General features: G+C 46.0%; 1 protein-coding gene across 3 annotated transcripts in view; it reads left to right on the forward strand.

The window, feature by feature from the left end:
- Positions 1-21,956, forward strand: part of sorcs2 (sortilin-related VPS10 domain containing receptor 2) — a 963,539-nt gene that overhangs the window by 159,908 nt on the left and 781,675 nt on the right. For all 3 annotated transcript variants that reach the window (XM_070871372.1, XM_070871374.1, XM_070871375.1), the window contains exon 2: positions 12,936-13,003. In XM_070871372.1, coding sequence (XP_070727473.1) covers positions 12,936-13,003 — 68 coding nt within the window. The remainder of the gene's footprint in view (positions 1-12,935; positions 13,004-21,956) is intronic.

A 21,956-nucleotide genomic window follows, 5' to 3' on the forward strand; every position in this document is an offset into this window, starting at 1 on the left:
ATTTTCCAACATTCCATGGACTCTGGTTCAGATCCTATGGATTGGAAGGTAGCTAATGTAACCCCACTTTTTAAAAAAGGAGGGAGAGAGAAAACAGGTAATAATAAACCAGTTAGCCTGACATTGGTGGTGGGGAAAATGCTGGAATCAATTATTAAAGATGTAATAGCAGCGCATTTGGAAAGCGGTGACAGGATTGGTCCAAGTCAGCATGAATTTATAAAAGGGAATCATGCTTGACAAATCTTCTAGAAATTTTTGAGGATGTAACTAGTAGAATGGATAAGGGAGAACCAGTGGATGTGGTGTATTTGGACTTTCAAGAGGCTTTTGACAAGGTCCCACACAAGAGATTAGTGTGTAAAATTAAGGTACATGGTATTGGGGTAATGTATTGACGTGGATAGAGAAATGGTTGGCAGACAGGAAGCAAAGAGTGGGAATAAACGGGCCCTTTTCAGAATGGCAGGCAGTGACTAGTGGGGTGCCACAGGGTTGAGTGCTGGGACCCCAGCTATTTACAATATACATTAATTATTAGGACAAAGGAATTGAATGTAATATCTCCAAGTTTGCAGATGACACTAAGCTGGGTGCTCTCTCGTGCAGTGCCGCAGTTGGGGCTCTGGTGGTTGGGCCTTGGCATGCGTCTCTGTCGCCTGAGGTGATTCCGGGGTGGCCGCAGGGTCTGTGCATGCTGGTGAATGTCCTTGTTGCTCGTTCACTGGCAGTGGTGTGGGTGACATCTCGATCTTCCTCAGTGTCCATGCTGAACCTTTTCTTTACTTGGTCCAGATGTTTGTGGCATATCTGCCCATTGTTAAGTCTGACCACTATGACCCTATTCCCCAATTTGCCAATTACAGTACCCCCAAAGCATGATTGAGAACAAATACAGGGTCATCAATTTCTATGCATCTCCCCACTGAGTTGCGATCATGGCACTCAATTTTGGATTGGCGCTTGCCCTCAACAATGTCTGACAGGTCTGGGTGAATGAGGGACAGCCGCATTTTAAGAATGCATTTCATGAGTAGTTCCGCGGGCGGGACTCCCGTGAGTGAATGTGGGTGGGACCTATAGGCCAGCAGGAGGTGCGATAGGCGGTACTGAAGGGAGTGTCCTTGAATCCGGAGCATGCCCTGTTTTATGATTTGAACCGCATGTTCCGCTTAGCCATTGGAAGCAGGCTTGAATGGTGCTGTCCTGACGTGTTTGATACCATTACCCGATATAAACTCCTGGAATTCATAGCTAGTGAAACACGGGCCATTATCGCTAACCAGGATGTCCGGCAAGCCGTGGGTCGCAAATACCATATGCAGACTTTCCACAGTGGTGGATATCGTGCACAAATTCAATATGATGCACTCGATCCATTTCGAATATACATCGACAACAATCAGGAACATTTTTCCCATGAACGGGCTCGCGTAGTCTGCGTGAATAAGTGACCATGGCCTGGTGGGCCAGGGCCACGGGCTAAGTGGGGCCTCCTTGGGGGTATTTCCCAGCTGAGAACATGTCGTGCACCTGCGAACCCAGTGTTCCAGGTCTGAGTCAATTCCCGGCCACCATACATGTGACTAGGCAATGGCCTTCATTAGCACAATGCCTGGGTGCTCACTGTGGAGTTCCCTGATGAATGTTCCCTTCCTTTCTGGGGCATGACTACCCGGCTGCCCCATAGCAGGCAGTCGGCTTGGATGGAGAGCTCGTCCATCCGTCTGTGAAACGGCCTGACCTGCTCGGGACACGCTCCGTGTGCGGACGTCCAATCCCCAGTCAAGACACATTTCTTTATCAGGGATAGGAGGGGATCTCTGTTGGTCCAGATTTTGATCTGGCGGGCTGTGATGGGGGAGCCTGCAGTGTCGAAAGCCTGAACGGCCATGACCATCTCCGCGCTTTGTTCCGACGCCCCCTCGGTGGTCGCCTGTGGGAGCCTGCTGAGCGCATCAACGCAATTTTCGGTGCCTGGCCGCTGCTGTATGGTGTAGTCATACGCAGCCAGCGTGATGGCCCACCGCTGTATGCGAGCTGACGCATTGGCATTGACAGCCTTGCTGCCGGACAACAGGGATGTTAATGGTTTGTGGTCCGCTTCTAACTCGAATCTTCTGCCGAAAAGGTACCGGTGCATCTTTTTCACCCCATAGACACATGCGAGTGCTTCCTTTTCAATCATCCCATATCCCCGTTCTGCCTGGGAGAGCGACCTGGAGGCATAAGCCACAGGTTGAAGTTGGCCCTCATCATTACTCTGCTGCAACACGCACCCAACCCCATAGGATGATGCATCACACGTTAAAACCAGTTTCTTACAGGGGTTGTACAAGGTCAACAGCTTGTTAGAACAAAGCAGATTCCGCGCCCCATTGAAAGCCCGTTCTTGACAGTCCCCCCAAAACCAATCGCAACCCTTACGCAGGAGCACGTGCAGCGGCTCAACAATGTGCTCAAGTTTGGTAGAAAGTTCCCGAAATAGTTCAATAGTCCCAGAAATGTCCGCAACTCCGATGTGTTGCTGTGCCTGGGTGCACGACGGATCACCTCCGTTTTGAATTCGGTAGGCCGGATCCCGTCTGCTTCAACCCTCCTGCCCAAAAACTCGACCTCTGGGGCCAAAAACACATACTTGAACTTCTTTAGTCGCAAGCCTACCCGGTCCAGTTGGCGTAGCACCTCCTCCAGGTTGTGGAGGTGTTCCTCGGTGTCTCGACCCGTGATAAGGATGTCATCTTGGAATACGATTGTCCCAAGAATGGATTTAAGCAAGCTTTCCATGTTCCTCTGGAAGATAGCGGCTGCTGAACGAATGCCAAACGGACACCTGTTGTAAACGAATAGCCCCTTGTGCGTAGTGATTGTGGTCAGAAGCTTGGATTCTTCAGACAGTTCCTGAGTCATGTAGGCTGAAGTGAGGTCCAACTTGGTGAACAGCTTGCCACCTGCCAGCGTGGCAAAAAGATCCTCCGCTCTCGGAAGCGGGTATTGGTCCTTTAGTGACACTCAGTTGATGGTGCTGGCCTTGTAGTCGCCACAAATCCTGACCGAGCCATCTGCTTTAAGGACAGAAACGATAGGGCTTGCCCAGTCACTGAATTCAACAGGCGAAATTATGCCATCTCTTAGCAGCCTGTCCAACTCACTCTCAATTCTCTCACGCATCACATACAGCACGGCTCTGGCTTTGTGGTGCACTGGTCTGGCGTCCGGGGTGATGCATATCACTACTTTGGTGCCCTTAAAGGTCCCAACACCTGGTTGAAAAAGTGGCTCGAATTTCTGTAGGACCTGTGAGCATGAGCTTTGCTCCACAGATGAAATGGCGTGCACATCCCCCCCATTTTCAGTTCATCTCAGCTAGCCAGCTCCTCCCCAAGAGCGCGGGACCATTCCCCGGGACAATCCAGAGTGGCAGCCGGTTCTCCGATTCATTGTGTGTGACCACCAAGTTTGCACTGCCTAGTACTGGGATGATCTCTGGTGTATGTCCATAGCTGCGTGTCAATGCGTTCCAGTTTGGGCCTGTTAGCTTTGAGTGGCCATAGTTTTTCAAATTGTTGGGCACTCATAAGTGACTGGCTGGCTCCTGTGTCCAGTTCCATGCGTACCGGAATGTCATTTAATAGAACTTTCATCATCATAGGTGGTGTTTTGGTGCACGAGCTGCGGACGTCTGCCACAGGAACCCGCTGGACTTCAGCTTCCATAGCTTTGCCCCAAGCATCAGACCCCTCGTCTGGTTCCTCTGCCTCGTAAACTAGCCTCGCTACAGGCTTTCTGCACATTCTGGCCAGATGTCCACTGAAGTTACAGTTTCTACAGTTAAATTGTTGAAACCTACAGGTTTTCCCAGCATGTCTGCCACCGCACCTCCAGCATGAGTTGAGATTGTTGTGAACAAAGGAACTGTTAACAGGCATTCCTCTCTGATTGTCTCTTTGATTACTCCTGAGCACTCTGTTGCTGAGTGTCAATGTTCCCATCCCGGGACGCATTGTCCCTTGTGATGGCGTGAATTGCCGATCCCCCTGCCATTGTCTCTGTTGTTGGCCCACCCGAGAGCCTGTTGCTGCCTGGGTGGTGTCGAATTGCCCTTGCCTGCCTGCGGGGTTCTGTGTCGCGTTTACAATGTTAACTCCATGGTCCATCGCCACGTTGGAACCGGGGCTGCGCGCGTAAATTAACTTGGTCTCCTCTTCCCCTGCCATGAAGGTCTGAGCTATCAGCGTTGCCCTTTCCAAAGTCAAGTCCTTGGTCTCAATAAGCTTCCTGAAAATCTCGGCATGACCAATGCCCTCAATGAAGAAATCCCTTAACATCTCCCCCCTGCAGGCGTCTGTGAACTTAGAGGCTGGCCAAACGCCTAGGGTCCGCAACGAAGTCCGATATGCTTTGTCCCTCCCGACGTCGGTGCCGGGCCATGTTTATACTGCTTGCCGGTTTGAGGTGCGAGCAGGTCTTTCATCAGCGCATACGTCTTGGATCCACAGCTGGTCAGTAGATGCGACCTCCGTTTGCCAGCCGCTTCCTCTCCCAGCCAGTCCTTCGTGACAAAGCTCTGCTGGAGCCTCTCAACGAAGTCGTCCCAGTCCTCACCAACACAGTACCGTTCCTCTGTGCTACCAGTGGTCATCCTCTGGGTCGTTGATTCCTGTTTCTCATCGCCAAATGTAGTGTCCTTACACCTTACTATAGAATCACATGAGGCATGTACTGCAGACAAAGTCACTACGTGACCTGAACCTTTATTCCCAGGATCAAGAAGTGCTGACCCTGCGTGGGACCTCCCTTTATATACCTGGATGACCAGGTGAGGCGTGTCTCCCACAAGTTCACCCCCTGTGGTCAAGGTGTGTATTACTCAGGTGTATACAGTGCACAGTGTTATATAAAGGTTACAGTTATGTGAAGGTTACAAACATGACGAGAATATTATCTGAAAGGTGGCAGATTAGTAAAAGGGGAGATGCAACGAGACCTGGGTGTCATGGTACATCAGTCATTGTAGGTACAGCAGACAGTAAAGAAATCAAATGGCATGCTGGCCTTCATAGCATGGAGATTTGAGTATAGGAGCAGTAAGATCTTACTGCAGTTGTACAGGGCCTTGGTGAGACCTCACCTTGAGTATTGTGTGCAGTTTTAGTCTCCTAATCTGAGGAAAGACATTCTTGCGATTGAGGGAGTGCAGCGAAGGCTCACCAGACTGATTCCCGGGATGGTAGGACTGACATATGAAGAAAGACTCGATCGACTATTCACTGGAATTTAGAAGAATGAGAGGGGATCTCATAGAAACATATAAAATTCTGACGGGATTGGACAGGTTAGATGCAGGAAGAATGTTCGCGATGTTGGGGAAGTCCAGAACCAGCGGTCACAGTCTAAGGATAAGGGGTAAGCCATTTAGGACTGAGATGAAGAGAAACTTCTTCATTCAGCAAATTGTGAACCTGTGGAATTCTCTACCACAGAAAGTTGTTGATGCCAGTTCGTTAGATATATTCAAAAGGGAGTTAGATGTGGCCCTTACGGCTAAAGGGATCAAGGGGTATGGAGAGAAAGCAGGAATGGGGTACTGAAGTTGCATGATCAGCCATGATCATATTGAATGGTGGTGCAGACTCGAAGGGCCAAATGGCCTACTCCTGCACCTATTTTCTATGTTTCTATGTAATCACCACACAACCGTATCTTACCATCTGACTGAGTTACAACAACAATGGGTGCAGCCAAATTACATAGATCTTTCTTGGAGATAATATTATAAGTCTCTAGTCTTTGGAGTTCTCGCTCAACTCTCTCCTTGAGTGCATATGGTACGGGACGTGACTTGCAGTAGACTGGTCTAGCTTCCTTCCTGACTGACACTCGCCTTGAAACCCTGGATCGGACTGCCTGTTTCGCAGAACACCTTTCAATACTTCTTGATTACATCATCCTTCGATGCAAATCTCGTTTCAACACAAAAAATCTCACTCCAATCCAGCTTCAGTAAACCCAACCAATTTCTTCCAAGTAAGGCAGGCTTGTCTCCTGCCACTACTAAGAGAGGCAAGCTCTGAAATTGATCCTTGTATTTCATCGGTACAGTGATACGACGTACCACAGGAATTTGCTCTCCCGAGTAGCCTCGCAGCTATATCTTTGACTTCTCCAATGGGAAATCTCACAATTTGTTGAGATATAGTGATTCAGGTACTACGCTCACGGATGCATGTGTCAATTTCCATGGGTATCTTGGTTCCTGCAACATCTACTTTTATGATACTTTTTGAATTGCTGTTAGATACCCTCGTGCTCCTGATGACGTGTACCTCCTCATCCTGTTGCTTTTCTTCCATGCAATGTTGTCTCTGGGGATTTCTACTTATTGCCTTGAAAGTTGATTTACTCTTCAGTCGGTATGCATTTGCAAGATGCCCAGTTTTCATGCAGAAGAAACACTCTGCTCAAAGTTGCCCATATATGAAGGCAATGTATTGTCCCAGACACTAATAGCATGACTTCAATGCTCTGTTATCATTGCCAGTTGCTGAGACCTTGGGGCTCAACTGCCTTTTACTTTTAACCTGCGGGCGATTCACCTCGGTTGTCTGAAAATGATACGAAATTCTCGGGAATACTGGTCGACCATGTCCATCGACATAGCAGTCTGACAAGCTGAATCAAAAGTCAAGTTAGGAGTTGTCAACAACTTTCTTCTGATCGCATAATTTTTCATCCCACAAAGGAAGTGGTCATGCAATGCTCGGTCCTGAAAGTTTCCGAAATGACAGTAAATAGATAGCTTCTTTAATGCTACAATGTACTCACTGATACTTTCGTCAATTAACTGATCTCGTATTCCAAAACAATAACTTTCAGCAATTTCCATACGCTCAGGGCTGTAGTGCTGATCTAACTTCCTTAGAATCTGCTGCAGTGGCGTGTCCTTTGGCTTGATGGGAACAAGCACATTTTTCAGAGTTTCATACAGCTCGGAGCCTGCTTCAGTCAAGAAAATAGCTCGTTTTCTTTTCAACACCAGCCGGTTACGGTTTTCAACATTGGGAACTTCGATGGTACTATTCATGGTGAAAAACATTTCTAGCTGCTCCACATACGCTCCGAATGTGTCTCTGTCGAGTTGAAACTCCCCAAAGCGCCCTATTATTCCCATAGGCGCGGCCAAGTTCAGTTCAGCCAAGTGTGTTTGTAATTTACCTTGGATTTTTAGCTGTTCTGCAAACAAAGAATCTCTCTCTTTGGCTGGAATCATCCACCAAACAAATTTCACCTAGGTTATCCAGGAATCCTATTCTTCATTGCCAATGCGATATATTCTTTACAACCTCACAAACACACACTTTTACAAGATGGCTCCATTACACACGAACTTGTCAGGTGGCCTGTCACCTGATGTCTTTATTGTATTTACAGCAGTGGCTGCATTACCACAGTAGTCCACTAAGTGAAGCAGCAGTCCACTAGGTGGAACTATATATTACATAAACGTAGGAAGGTTAGCTTATAAATCCATATGAAAACTAACTAGTGTCCAGAAAATAAGGGGAGATATAGAAAAGCTAGTTTGCACCCATACAGAGCAAAAGATGCAGAGACCCGAGATGAATGGTAATACTTAGATCGATGTTGAACTACAGGTACCTTTTATTTAAAAAAAAAAGTCTGCTCTACTGCAGTTGGGATAACTTTGTGACAAATAGAGGTGTGCATGATTAGGGTGGCAGAAAAGTATGGATAAGAAGGAAGATTGTGTGCGATAGATGGAGGACAGCATAGGTGTAATGAAGCCAGTAGAGATCATGTAAGGTGTGCATCCAATCCACTGATGCTGGGAGGGGAACATGACTGGGATGGATCACAGTCATATGCAACACTAGAGCAACAAAACATGTCCTATCTGTGCCTCCTACTCAGGCTGTCCTGGAAAACAGTGCTTGTATTTGAAAATAATATATATAATTGTAAAAGAGAAAAGATATCCAGATCTCCCAGCCTGCGCCATCAGACCATCTGTGTCTCCCTTTAATCTTGACTTAGTGACTGTATATCATGATAATGGCTATGATGAGGATTGAAATAAGTAGTGTAGAGATGGACAGAATGTCACACAGTATAAGAGATAATTGCTAAACGATTTAACAAATGCTTAGCAACAGCTGCTATTCACTCTGACAAATTAAAATGCGTACAGTGTTTGCAAACTTCTGTCTAATAGTATTCTTCAGTTTTGAAAAGATGCGTAATGCTAACACAGTCTTGCCAACTTTTGTGCAAGAGATAGTTCATATGCGACAGCGGTTTAAATCCAAGTTGCTAATCAAAATGGTTTTCCTTCTTTTATATTCTGTAATAGCGATGGATAAATGGGGAAGAAAATCCAAACCCTATCACAGCATGTCAGCAGCCATGTGTGGTTGAGCTAGGTATTATGACAGACAGTCCTTCATTCCTCCAGTATTCATTAACCCTTTCAAACACTCAAAAGACTTCCAAAATCAGCGTGCCTTTTACTTCATTTAAATTATTTATTTATTTTTTTTTTACTCACTTTTTCTGGTGCTGGGATATAATCTATGGGTGCAGGCTGCCATCCAGTAATGTGCCCAAGTGGTGGTCTTGTATGACCCAAGAAACTGGCCTATTCGAACATGTGGATATCTTAGTTGAGTCCGATCTGTCCTCACCAGATTCGCATGCACACTTTGCTGCAAGAATCGCCTGACAGCGATCAGGAACCTTGGCTGATTGTCTCTTCCCTAACTTCGGGCAACTGAAGTTATTTGCAGCTAGCTTAGTACAGAGCAATGATCAAACCTAGCACCTTCCTGGTCCAAATTGAAGTCAATGGAAAGCACAATCGGGCGGGGTGTATAGCGGGTGGCCGATTGTTACTGCCCGTTTTATACCCCCGTCGAAGTTGAACGTTCCGCCCAATGGGTAATATTTTCAATTGTCATATAAAGATACTTTTTCTTGCTTATAAATAGGGGCATAGCGCAGTCTGCTTAGCCTGCTTGAAAAACCTTAATACGGTGATAACACCTGTTTAAATGGTTTTTTTCCCCCTCTCCCAATTTGGCAGTTATCGTTCCACACATGCCACCCTCCATTCCTGACACAGTCTCAAACCAGTGCCAGGTATAAAACTGGTGCTTAAGTGAATCTATGGCACATTTTCCCCTTCCCTTTCCCACTCATTGACATGTCTGAGGATAACAAAAATTGAGTGTCTGTGGAAAAGTGGCAGTAAACAAGCCAGGCCACTGTTTTATACAGCATATGTGTCCTGTAACTACTGGACAAGTTCATCGAGAGAGTGACAGGATGCTTATCCTCATCATCATAGGCAGTACCTCGGAATCGAGGAAGGCTTGCTTCCACTCTAAAAATGAGTCCTTAAGTGACTGAACAGTCCAATACGAGAACCACAGGTCTGTCCCACCTGTCACAGGTGGGACAGACAGTCGTTGAGGGAAGGGGTGGGTGGCACTGGTTTGCTGCACACTCTTTCCGCTGCCTGCGTTTGATTTCTGCATGCTCTCGGCGATGAGACTCGAGGTGCTCAGCGCCCTCTCGGATGCACTTCCTCCACTTAGGGCGCTCTTGGCCAGGGATTCCCAGATGTCAGTGGGGATGTTGCACTTTATCAGGGAGGCTTTGAGGGTGTCCTTATAACGTTTCCTCTGCCCACCTTTGGCTCGTTTGCCGTGAAGGAGTTCCGAGTAGAGCGCTTGCTTTGGGAGTCTCGTGTCTGGCATGCGAACAATGTGGCCTGCCCAGCGGAGTTGATCAAGTGTGGTCAGTGCTTCGATGTTGGCCTGGTCAGCCTGTTTATCCACAGTATTCATTGAATGAAGTAAAATCAATATTAATTCTGGCTTTACTGTAGCACGATGGGGGTGGAGTCTAATGACTTAACATTGGCTCTGTTAATCCTCCTTCAGTGTGGTATTACTGAAATAAATCTGCTTTTATGCTTTAAACTTGAAAAGGGCTTTGTCACCATGGTAAAGTCTCTGTCACGTTTGTGTACAGGCAGGTGCATGATGGCGTCGATGCCACTGTCATTATGGCTTTGCCAACTGCATCTGCTGTTACAAATGATTTTTGAAAAAAATAAATCTTGATAATGAGCTCTCCTGGTGACTGAGAGTTAATCCAATGAAGGGGCTGAGCTTTACAGAGCAGCAAGGTTCTGAAGCTGACCCCCAGTTGATCCTGATCTCAGCTGGATGGTGGCAGGGTTACTACTATTAGGCTCAGTGCTCAAGCTTGCTATCCAGACACCCTGTTTGAAATGCACAGTTATGGATGGCAAGTGAGACGGGGATTGGGCTCATGTGATGCAACCCCCCCCCCCCCGCCGCCCCCTGTGGTCAAACAGCCTGCCAACTGTTAAGTTCACATATGAATAATGGTTATTTGGGATGAGGTGATGAACGAAAGACCCACATTTACAGAGCATCCTCATGAACTTCACATTTTGAAGTGCATTCATTGTTGTTATGTGAGGTAAACAGAGCAGTTTTTCCCACAAACAGCAATGGGATGTCCATTCATCTGTTTTGGCTAGTATTGGTTGAGGGAGGAACGTTGGCCAGGATAACTGCATGACCCCTTGCTATTCCTTGGGCAGTACCCTGGGGTCCTTAACATACACCTCAACTGCAGGAATGTCTCACACAAAGAATAATGAGAAACCCATGGATATCTTTCCTCCATTAGTATTCTGGGGCTACAGAGGGGCGGCTTTTGTACTGTCCTAGTGGAGCAGCTTGTTCATGGCCGCTTCTGGACCAGAGCCAATTTGAGTGTTCTGCAACACATTACCAATACTCTTCTGAGGTTTGAATGTCAGATTTAGGGATGGGAAATATACATATATTAAAGGTTGTATTGGGTGCTGTGGTGTGGTGTATTACTAAATGTACAATGCTGTTTTAAAAAAAAAAATGAAGCGTTTTGTTAGAAAAAGAACAGCATCAGAACCAGGTGTGCAAGATGTGCCCATATGGACATTCGGAAAATCATAATGCAGTCAAGCAGAGTCAGCATGGTTTTATGAAAGAGAAATCATGTTTGACAAATTTGCTGGAGTTCTTTGAGGATAATGAGCAGGGTGGATAAGGGGAGAATCAGTAGATGTGGTGTATTTGGATTTCCAGAAGGCATTCGATAAGGTGCCACATAAAAGGTTACTGCACAAGATAAAAGTTCACGGGGTTGGGGGTAATATTTTAGCATGGATAGAGGATTGGCTAACTAACAGAAAACAGATAGTCGGGATGTATGGGTCATTTTCTGGTTGGCAAACGGTAACTAGTGGGATGCCACAGGGATCGGTGCTGGGGCCCCAACTATTTACAATCTATATTAATGACTTGGATGAAGGGACCGAGTGTAATGTAGCCAAGTTTGCTGATAATACAAAGATGGGTGGGTAAGCAAGTTGTGAGGAGGACACAAAGCATCTGCAAAGGGATATAGACAGGGTAAGTGAGTGGGCAAACATTTGTCAGATGGAGTATAATGTGGGAAAGTGTGAGGTTATCCACTTTGGCAGGGAAAATAAAAAAGCAAATTATTATTTAAATGGAGAGAGATTACAAAATGCTGCAGTACAGAGGAACCTGGGGGCCCTTGTTCATGAAACACAAAAAGTTAGTATGCAGGTACAGCAAGTAATCAGGAAGGCAAATGGAATGTTGGCCTTTATTGCAAGGGGGATAGAGTATAAAAGCAGAGAAGTCCTGCTACAACTGTACAGTTTTGGTCTCCTTATTTAAGGAGGGATATAGTTGTATTGGAGGCAGTTCAGAGGAGGTTCATTAGATTGATTCCGGAGATGAGGGGTTGACTTATGAAGATAGGTTGGGCCTATACTCATTAAAGTTTACAAGAATGAGAGGTGATCTTATCGAAACATACAAGATACTGAGGGGGTTCGACATGGTGCAGAGAGGATGTTTCTACTTGTGCGGGAATCTAAAACTAGGGGGCATAGTCTCAGAATAAGGGGCCGCCCATTTAGAACTGAGATGAGGAGGAATTTCTTCTGAGGGTTGTAAATCTGTGGAATTCTCTGCCCCAGAGAGCTGTGGAGGCTGGGTCATTGAATATACTTAAGGTGAAGATAGACAGGTTTTTGAACGCTAAGGGAGTGAAAGGTTATGGGGGGCGGGCAGGGAAGTGGAGCTGAGCCCAAGATCAGATCAACCATGATCTTATTAAATGGTGGAGCAGGCTCGAGGGGCCAAATGGCCTACTCCTGCTCCTATTTCTTCTTGTGGTGTGAGTGCCCACCAATGAAATTTAAAAGCACACAGATGGTGACTAGAATGTGGAGTTCTCTGCTGCAAACCGTTGTTGAAGCAGAGCTAATAAATTCTGTTACAAGGAGATTAGATAGTTGATTGAAAATGAGAGATATTAATTGGTATGGAGAGTGAGCAGGAGATTAGGATTGGATTAGCTTGTTCATGTGGTGCAGACTTGGTGGGCTGACTGGCCTATTTCTGTGCTATCGCATTTAATGATTTTGGGATGAGCAGCTTACTGAACCATGGGTAAGGTAGTTACTGAGTAAGGTAGTCAGCAGAGCCAAGCTCAACTTTGTCCTTACTTGATGCCCATATACATTGTTTCAACGGAGGTCACTGACTAGCAATGAGGAGTGGAAACCTTCGACCCTGTGGCCATCTTTGCCTGTCTGGCTTAACATTACATCGCACCACACCGTGTGACAAATTTGTCCTTTGTGCCATCTGAATGCCACATTTTGCACTGTTAAATCTAATATTGTTAGCATTCCAGATTTCTTTGGATTGATTTCATGAATATTGGTATAAATTAGGAATGTGCTCTGCTTTCATTTAATATACACTGTACTCACTATGCATTTCTAATGTGCTTTGCAGGTGATCCTGATTCTCACCAAATTGTTCCATTCAGATATGGGGAAGGTTCTGGAAAGTTCTCTGTGGAGGTGAGCCACCTTTTGTTTATTTTGTGTATAAATGCCAGCCATAATATACGTGTGCAGCTTTCAGAATGAGGAGGATATCAGTACAGGAATGATAATGAGAACAGATGGACAGGAGCGTGGCTCAGAATCTGTTACTCTGTTGCCTTAATATTGAATAATTGGATTTCTCTTTTTTTTTTGTTGGCTCTCGCAACAAATCACACAAGGGATTATAGGATTTGAAGCTGAAGATTGAGTAATAACAATTTTGCGCATTTGGTATAGGACTTTGCAAAAACAATATTGTATTGGAATCCCCTTTCAACTTGTAAACCGGCTGATCAGGTCACTGAAGTCTTATGATTCATCTCTGTCAATTTTTTTTATCTCCACTATGTTAAAGCCACTATATAAATACAAGTTGTTGTTGTCTGTAATTGTTGACAGAAGTTTTTTCTTGATGCACTGAGCTTAACGCACAGTAAACAGGGTTACAAGGGAATTAATGCTGCTTTTAGTGCTCTGTGGAAACTGACTCCCTGCTTCTATTCTTTCTCTGACTGGATTTCAATAAAACTGTCAGGCACAGGAATGAACATTTCATCACTCAGCAATTCTGATACATAAGGGGGCGACTTCCAGACACTTCAATTATATGCCTCCTTTATACGACCTGGTTTCCTCCCATGGTAAAAATCTCATGAATGACAATTAAAAAGAAAGATTTGCATTTATATAGCGTCTTTTATGAGCATCCCAAAGCATTTACAGCCAATGAAGTACTTTGGAATGTAGAAAAAGTCGCAGATAATTTGCACACATTATGGTCCCTCAAACATCAATGTGATGATGACCAAATAATCTGCTTTAGTGATGCTGGTTGAGAGAAAAATATTGGCCAGGACAATGGAGAACTCCCCTGCTTTTCTTTAAATACTGCCATCGTATATTTTAAGTCCCATGACAATATTTGAAGAAAAGCAGGGAAGAGAGTAGACATGGCCTCGGTTTAACGTCTCATCTGAAAGACGGCACCTCCAACAGTGCAGCACTCCCTCAGTATTGGACTGACTTTGTGCTCAAATCTCTGGAGTGGGATTTGAATCTACAACCTTCTGACTCAGAGATGAGAGTGCTACCAACTGAGCCATGGCTAATGCCTATCTGCATTATAAATAACCTAATGCTTTTTCTGCCAGGGTTCGGGGCAAACACTTGAGACCTGGGTTTTCACTGGCGATCTCCAACTGAAACTGTCAGTGGTCCTGATTTTAAACAACGGGCACTTGTGGCACATAGCTCTGTTCCTGTCATATTGGAGCGTGGCTGCAGGTGGGCTTTTAGCCTGTGGAATCCTCCCCCCGAAATTGGGAAAGTTTGTGGCAATATTGGCAAAGTCATAAAAGTGATATTTTTGTTAACTGTGTTCGCACACAGGCAGTTTGTGGTTGCTGTCAAATCCGCTCCATGACATAAACAGCACTGATTCAGCACAACAGAAACTAGCACAATTACCAAGCAGTGTTCATCGGTATTGAGGCTCAATAAGAAACCAATTGTCTATTTATTATTTTCTAGATTGTTGTCCACGAGAAGTGGTTCTGCAGTGCATTGAGGCTGTCGGTGCTTTTGAGTTGCATTGTGCACACAGCACCTGAGGCCAAGGTTCCCTGTGATTTTTTTTTTGGTATCTGAGCCCTTTAACTGGCTGTGTGGCACATTCAATTTTTTGTGCATGTGGGGTTATTTCCATTGTATAGCCGGTGAGCAGCGTGGGACCTCCAGACTGCCACGTGGCTGCGCAACTTAGCAAGAGCATTGCCTTAGGCAACATTGATGCAAGTGAAACATTCGCAAGTTTTTTTGTGAATGAAAGTTTCTGGGGGTGGGCCTTTGCCAATTTTGTAGGAAGTTCCTTATAGGCCAGCAATGTGAAAACCGCTTCACAGGTAGAGAGTTCAGTCATAGCCAGAATAAAATTATGACACATGGTATCTGGCGACACAGGATAAAAGCCACCCTTAAAGCACCTTGTTCGTATCACTGCGCTGACGCTGTAGTCAGGGCAGCCTCTATGTTCCTGGCAGTCGTACCTATTTCAGCAGTTCGGGGCAAACACATATAGGCCAGCGAGTTAAAAATTGCTTCGTGAGTCTGCACAAGAAGACTGTGCCACACAGTCTGCTCCTCAGTCAGAGAAACAATGATTACCTCTGCCTTCAGAGGCAAGTCTTGTACCTCGTCTCTGGGGTGCATCTCGGACGATCTTGGTGTGGTGGCTCCGACCTGCGAGGAAACACCAGCGGTAGATCGGGGCCATAAAAGGCGAGCGGCCCCTGGACAGCGTAGCGGCATACCACTTCAGGGAGCAGCACGAGCTGGTGCAAGAGGGTGATGGCAGTGAAGAGGGCGACTGGATTGGACGTCACCAAGGTCCAGGTCGGTGTTTGGAGCGTGGGCAGGTACAGCAGGAGCGGCAAGTGATCATGGAGCAACGTGATCGGGGCCCAGCACGGGCCAGCCCACACTGCAATATGTATGCGCACTAGGTCCATGCAGCAGAGTTGGTCTCCAGCTGTCTTGGTTAATCCTTGCCACTGGAACAAGACCTAGCTCTGTCAAGCCCGTGTGGTGGCTGGTGTGCAACGGCAACCACACGTTAAAAAAATCCACGCACAGGCATCTTCCACCCTTCAACATGAAGTTTGGGACTGGAATATCGGGTCCTTCATCGAAATACCTGTGATCTCATCCCTTTTTGGTGTGGAAGCAAGTCATCCTCGGCACGAGGGACTGCCTAAAAGAGAAGAGCATCCCAGACCGAATGGAATGAGCAATGCTGCCTTCTTTACCTTATGGTGCTGCTGCTGGAGTTGGTTTGGACTGTCAGCAGCAGCCATGCTGTGGGGTAAATGCATTGACATTGACAGCAGCCCCAACTTTAGTGGCAGGGTGGTAAAGCTAACAAGACAGCCCTGCTGTTTCCAGAATGTTCATGTCCTACCAAAAGAGGTAGTTTTCACTGGAGCATGTCCCCTAATGATATACAAGTCAGTGACGTGATTTTGTGCTCAGAAGCATGTAAGAGTTGAGGATGGGATGTTAATCAGAAACAAACCACGGAACTTTCAGCATCAGAGGGAGGGGATGTAACATAGGGGCTCATGGATCGGTCTCCTGTTATACACCCTGCCTGATTTGCGGTTCCATTGATGTTAGCATGGTTTATCATGGGCTGCCAATCCGATAGCGCACATTTGTGCCCCCGCTGCAGTTCATAGATTCTTACAGCAAGAAGGAGACCATTCGGCCGATCGTGCCTGTGCCGGCTGTTTGAACGATCGATCCAATTAGTCCCAGTCCCCAGCTCTTTCCCCAGAGCCCTGCAAATGTTTCCTTTTCAAGTATTTATCCAATTCCCTTTGAAAGTTACTATTGAATCTGTTCCACCGCCCTTTCATGCAGTGCGTTCCAGATCACAGCAACTCATTGAAAGTTTTGCCCCATGTTTGTATCCTGAGAAGTCTGCATGTGATGCAATCTGTGATGTGAAGCTTGCAGGGAACATTAAGACGGACTGTAAAAGCTTCTAGAAATATGTAAAGAGAAAAAGGTTAGTAAAGACAAACGTAGGTCCCCTGCAGTCAGAATCAGGGGAAGTCATAACGGGGAACAAAGAAATGGCAGACCAATTGACTTTGGTTCGGTATTCACTAAGGAGGACACAAACAACCTTCCGGATATAAAAAGGGTCAGAGGGTCTAGTAAGGAGGAGGAACTGAGGAAAGTCCTTATTAATCGGGAAATTGTGTTGGGGAAATTGATGGGATTGCAGGCCAATAAATCCCCAGGGCCCAATGGACTGCATCCCAGAGTACTTAAGGAGGTGGCCTTGGAAATAGCAGATGCATTGACAGTCATTTTCCAATATTCCATAAACTCTGGATCAGTTCCTATGATTTAGACGAGGGGATTAAATGTAGTATCTCCAAATTTGCGGATGACACTAAGTTGGGTGGCAGTGTGAGCTGTGAGGAGGATGCTATGAGGCTGCAGGGTGACCTGGACAGATTAGGTGAGTGGGCAAATGCATGGCAGATGCAGTATAATGTGGATAAATGTGAGGTTATCCACTTTGGTGGCAAAAACAGGAAGGCAGATTATTAGCTCAATGGTGGCAGATTAGTAAAATGGGAGGTGCAACGAGACCTGGTTGTCATGGTACATCAGTCGTTGAAGGTTGGCATGTAGGTACAGCAGGCAGTTAAGAAAGCAAATGGCATGTTGGCCTTCATAGCGAGAGGATTTGAGTAAAGGAGTAGGGAGGTCTTGCTACAGTTGTACAAAGCCTTGGTGAGACCACACCTTGAGTATTGTGTGCAGTTTTGGTCTCCTAATCTGAGGAAGGACATTCTTGCTATTGAGAGAGTGCAGCGAAGGTTCACCAGACTGATTCCTGGGATGGCAGGACTGACATATGAAGAAAAACTGGATCGACTAGGCTTATATTCACTGGAATTTAGAAAAATGAGAGGGGATCTCATAGAAGCATATAAAATTCTGACGGGATTGGACAGATTAGATGTAGGAAGAATGTTCCCGATGTTGGGGAAGTCCAGAACCAGGGGTCACAGTCTAAGGATAAAGGGTAAGCCATATAGGACCGAGATGAGGAGAATCTTTTTCACCCAGAGAATTGTGAACCTCTGGAATTCTCTACCACAGAAAGTTGTTGAGTCCAGTTCATTGGATATATTCAAAAGGGAGTTAGATGTGGCCCTTATGGCTAAAGGGATCAAGGGGTATGGAGAGAGGCAGGAGTGGGGTACTGAAGTTGCATGATCAGCCATGATCATATTGAATGGTGGTGCAGGCTCAAAGGGCTGAATGGCCTACTCCTTCATCTATTTTCTATGTTTATACATGGAATTACAGAATCTTATAGCACAATAGAAGGCCATATGACCCACCTTACCTGTGCCGGATCTTTTAAAATCAAAGTCAAAATGAACCACATTGTTCTTGAAAGGGAACATGGGGTAAATCCGACCCGACCCGACTTGGGGGGGAACACAGTATCGGCTGTGGGGATAAAGGAGGAGCCAGCCACCACGGGGGGGATGTGCGAGCCGTACTGAGCGGCCGACAAAAGCGAAGAAGGTGACAACATTGATGTCACCGGAATCCAGGGAGTGGATTGGCGGGGTGTCGTGGAGCGAGGTCGAGCCCAGTGAGAGCGTCGGCGGTCAGGACCCAGTGCAGAGGTCGGAAGCCTAAGAGCGGCGAGGTCGAGGCCAAGGAGTGGCCCAGGGAAGGACAAGCACGGGCCAACAGCAAGATGTCATGGGGACTACACTGTGCCCCATGAATCCCAAGGAGAGAGGTCCTGTGGGAAGGAGGACAGTAGGAGTATGTGTGTGTGTATGAACTAGACCCATATAGCAAAGCCTGGTCTCCAGTCATCTTGGATCTCCTTGCCACAGGACCAAGACCTTGCTCTGTCAGGCCCGTATGGTAGCTGGTGTGCAACGGCCACTCTCCATTAAAAGAATTCATGCACAGGAATCTGCCACACTTTAAGATGAAGTTTGGGACCTGGACCATCAGGCAAGTCATCCTCGACTCCAAGGGACTGCCTGAGAAGAATAAGGGGTAAATCAGCCACATATTGTAGGACCTGCCTGATTTTCATTCCAGGTAGTGAAGCAGAAAATGTACCACACTGAATTTACCGAGTACTATTTAACTCTCAGCAAATTGAAGAGGTGAACACATTTACAGCCAATTTTGCAGTGCAGCTCCTGTGTGCTGTCTTGAATCCATTTCCAAATGTAAAAATTCTATGTATGTGAACATGTTGGTTAATCTCCAAATAAAAAGTTTCTAGAATCTGGTTTGGGGGAAACTCGCTGGGCATTTATTTTATTCTTTGCAGCGTGGCACAGATTGACTTGCCACATGAAGGCAGGAGTAGGCCATTTGGCCCCTCGAGCCTGCTCCACTATTAAATAATATCATGGCTGATCTGATCTTGGCCTCAGCTCCACTTTCCTGCCCATAACCCTTGACTCCCCTGTAGTTCAAAAAATCTGTCTAACTCCACCTTAAACATCTTCAGTGACCCAACAATCAAAGCTCTCTGGGGTAGAGAATTCCAAAGATTCACGATCCTCTGAGAGAAGAAATTTCTCCTGGTCTCCGTTTTAAATGGGCGACCCCGTATTCTGAAACTATGCCCCCCTAGTTTTGTTCCCCACGAGGGGCAACATCCTCTCTGCATCTCCCCTGTCAAGTCCTCTCAGAATCTTATATGTTTCAATAGATCACCTCTCATTCTTCTAAACTCCAATGAGTATAGACCCAACCTGCTCAATCTTTCTTCAAATGTCCAGAATTGCTACATTTTCACAAAGCTGGAGCAGGGGGAGGATAAAGCTGGCGCAGTGGGTGGGATTGGAGCTGCATTTAGATGTTTGTTTTGCTGCTGATGGAAATGTTTTAAAAATGGTGCTAACTAACGGCTCTGCGTCATAAGACATGGAAATTAGTAGAAAAACAGACTTCAGTTTTAAAGGTCACACTTTTAGCGCCTGGTTTACATTTCAGAAGTATCTGTATGTCTCAGTAAATACCAGATTCAAAAGCAGACAAATGGGGACCTTATTGCAGGCGTGAAGTGGGAATGGAGGGCAAAGCCCCTGAGTTCCTTCTTTGTCCACCAAACCTTGTGATTTCAGTTGCTCTCAAAGTGTTTACCACACTGCAGATGACACCAGCCTTGATTCTGATGGCATGTGCAATAAAGTAAACTTGGGCTGCATTGCTGCTTCCAAAGGATTCAAGACCCACCACAATGGGTAACTTCCATTGTTACTCCCTGAACATGGAATTGGTGATAGATTTTGATTTTTCAGTCGGTCGTCTGTTCTGGTGGCGATGAGACTCCCATGATTTTGAGGCTCGGGCCTCATTTAAATTCGCCGGGCAAGCTGCAGGGTACCAAACGGGGGCCCATAAAAATAATTCAAGACTTACCTTCAGAAGACCTCTTCTCCTCTATCGCCCATGGAACTGGTCAAAGTGTGCATTGTGCAGTCTCCAAGCAGCTCCTACCTAAAGTGCCAATCAGGGTCCTATTTACAATGACCCCGATTTCCATATTAAAAGGGGCCCATCGCCTGAAACAGCTACCATCTAAAGATATGGATATTGACCTGACAGCATAAAATCGTAAAATTGAACCTTTCAGGCACTCATTTGTCGTCATAACAGTGTTCCCATGCAGTCATTCAACATTAACTCTGACTCTGTAATTTGTCTGTTGAACTCTAGTTTCATGTCAGCTTCAATTTACAGTACTTTCGTATCCTTGATGATGATGATGATGGCTGGTAAGTGCTTGTGTTTTCCTCCACCCATGCATATATTCAATTATTTATTTTTCCTTCATAGGCCAAGAAGACAGGCTGCTCATGTGCCCTGTGGTCTCTGCTACTGCACAGTGTAACAGTTACTAAGTGAGATATTAGCAAATGAACACAACACGGTTGTGTGACATTATTTTCTCTGCTATTCTAATGGATACATTAACCTGTTTTATTTTAAATAGGTTTACACCTCCATTGAATGTATGCTAATAGCACACATCCATTCAGTGGGATTAGGCTGGATACCTCTTTGTCGGCCGGCACGGACACAATGGGCCGAATGGTCTCCACCTGTGCTGTAAATGTCTGTGTTTCTGTGATTGATTCCTAGGCTTTGGTCTCTCTTTCTTTCCTGTATGAATAGACCGAACTCAGTATGTGTGAGAGGTGCAGGAGCAAATTCATATCCTTTTGATTGCATAACAAAAGATAGCATAAATTTTGTTTCAGAAAGTAGCAAAGTTCCAGTCACTTCCAGGAATATGGAATTACTGAAATATGAAAATCCCAAGAGCTCAACCAGTGCATAACATTCCTTATTAAACATCACAAGGCTGTGGATAACATGTTCAAATACCTTTGTGAAATGTGGAAGATAACTGCTCCACTTTCTTTGTTTCTACATACTTCAGAAACGGGGATAGTTTTCTCAAACAGAGCCACCTTTGATTACTTTCTTGGTATCACGTGTTTTCATGCTGCCGCATCTCAGAGAGCTACCCACTTCCAGGCCTTGGTTGGAAGGCTCCATGGGGCCAGGAAGGTCGGGGTGGAAGATGAGGGGGTAGGGTGGGGACGATGGAGCAATTGTGTGTTGTCCTTCAGATGTTTGAGAACAAACTCGTGTGAGGTCATTAAACTTCTTCCTGCACTGCGTCCAGGTCCTCGGGCCACTACTGCTGGCATTCACCACGGCAGCTATCTGCTCCCATTGCATTTTACGTATTTGCCTGGAGGGCCTCCTGGCCCCCTGTAGAAACAAGACCTCTCTCCCCGTGTTAACCTCCTGCACCAAGCCTCCAGTGTTGCATCGGAGAAACTTGGAACACGCTCTCTCCCCTACTGTGACATATTTGATTTGTTTTTTTGCTGCTCTGACTCTCTTCCCCAAGCCAGTTCAATCAGCTGCGACAGGTAGAATGCACCTCCCCTTTAAGAGGTGCAGACTGCCTTTAAGAAATGCATGCTAGCTTTAAATGGTGCTAGTATGAACCTGAGCTCTCAGCAGCGCATTCAGCCAGTCAGCAGCTGGGTTGAGCACCACAATCAAGTTCATCAGCAGGTAGCATGAAGTTAGCGTGCTGCCTGAATTACTTTGAACAGGCGCGGCTGTTTCTGGAGGTAAAAGAATGCCCACATTCTCTGTGAGGTCTCAGGATTACTAATCTAGTAACATGACCACTATGCTGCCATACCCATTTTTGCTACAGTCATTTAATTTCGGACATTTACAGTCCGCAGAGCCCTTTGTCCTATCAGGTATGAGCTGGAATTAAACCCATTTTTGGGGAGGAAAGGTCCGCATGCTAACCCACTGCACCACCCAA

Source organism: Pristiophorus japonicus, chromosome 2 (assembly GCF_044704955.1).
Source record: "Pristiophorus japonicus isolate sPriJap1 chromosome 2, sPriJap1.hap1, whole genome shotgun sequence".
Classification (NCBI taxonomy): Eukaryota; Metazoa; Chordata; class Chondrichthyes; family Pristiophoridae; genus Pristiophorus; species Pristiophorus japonicus.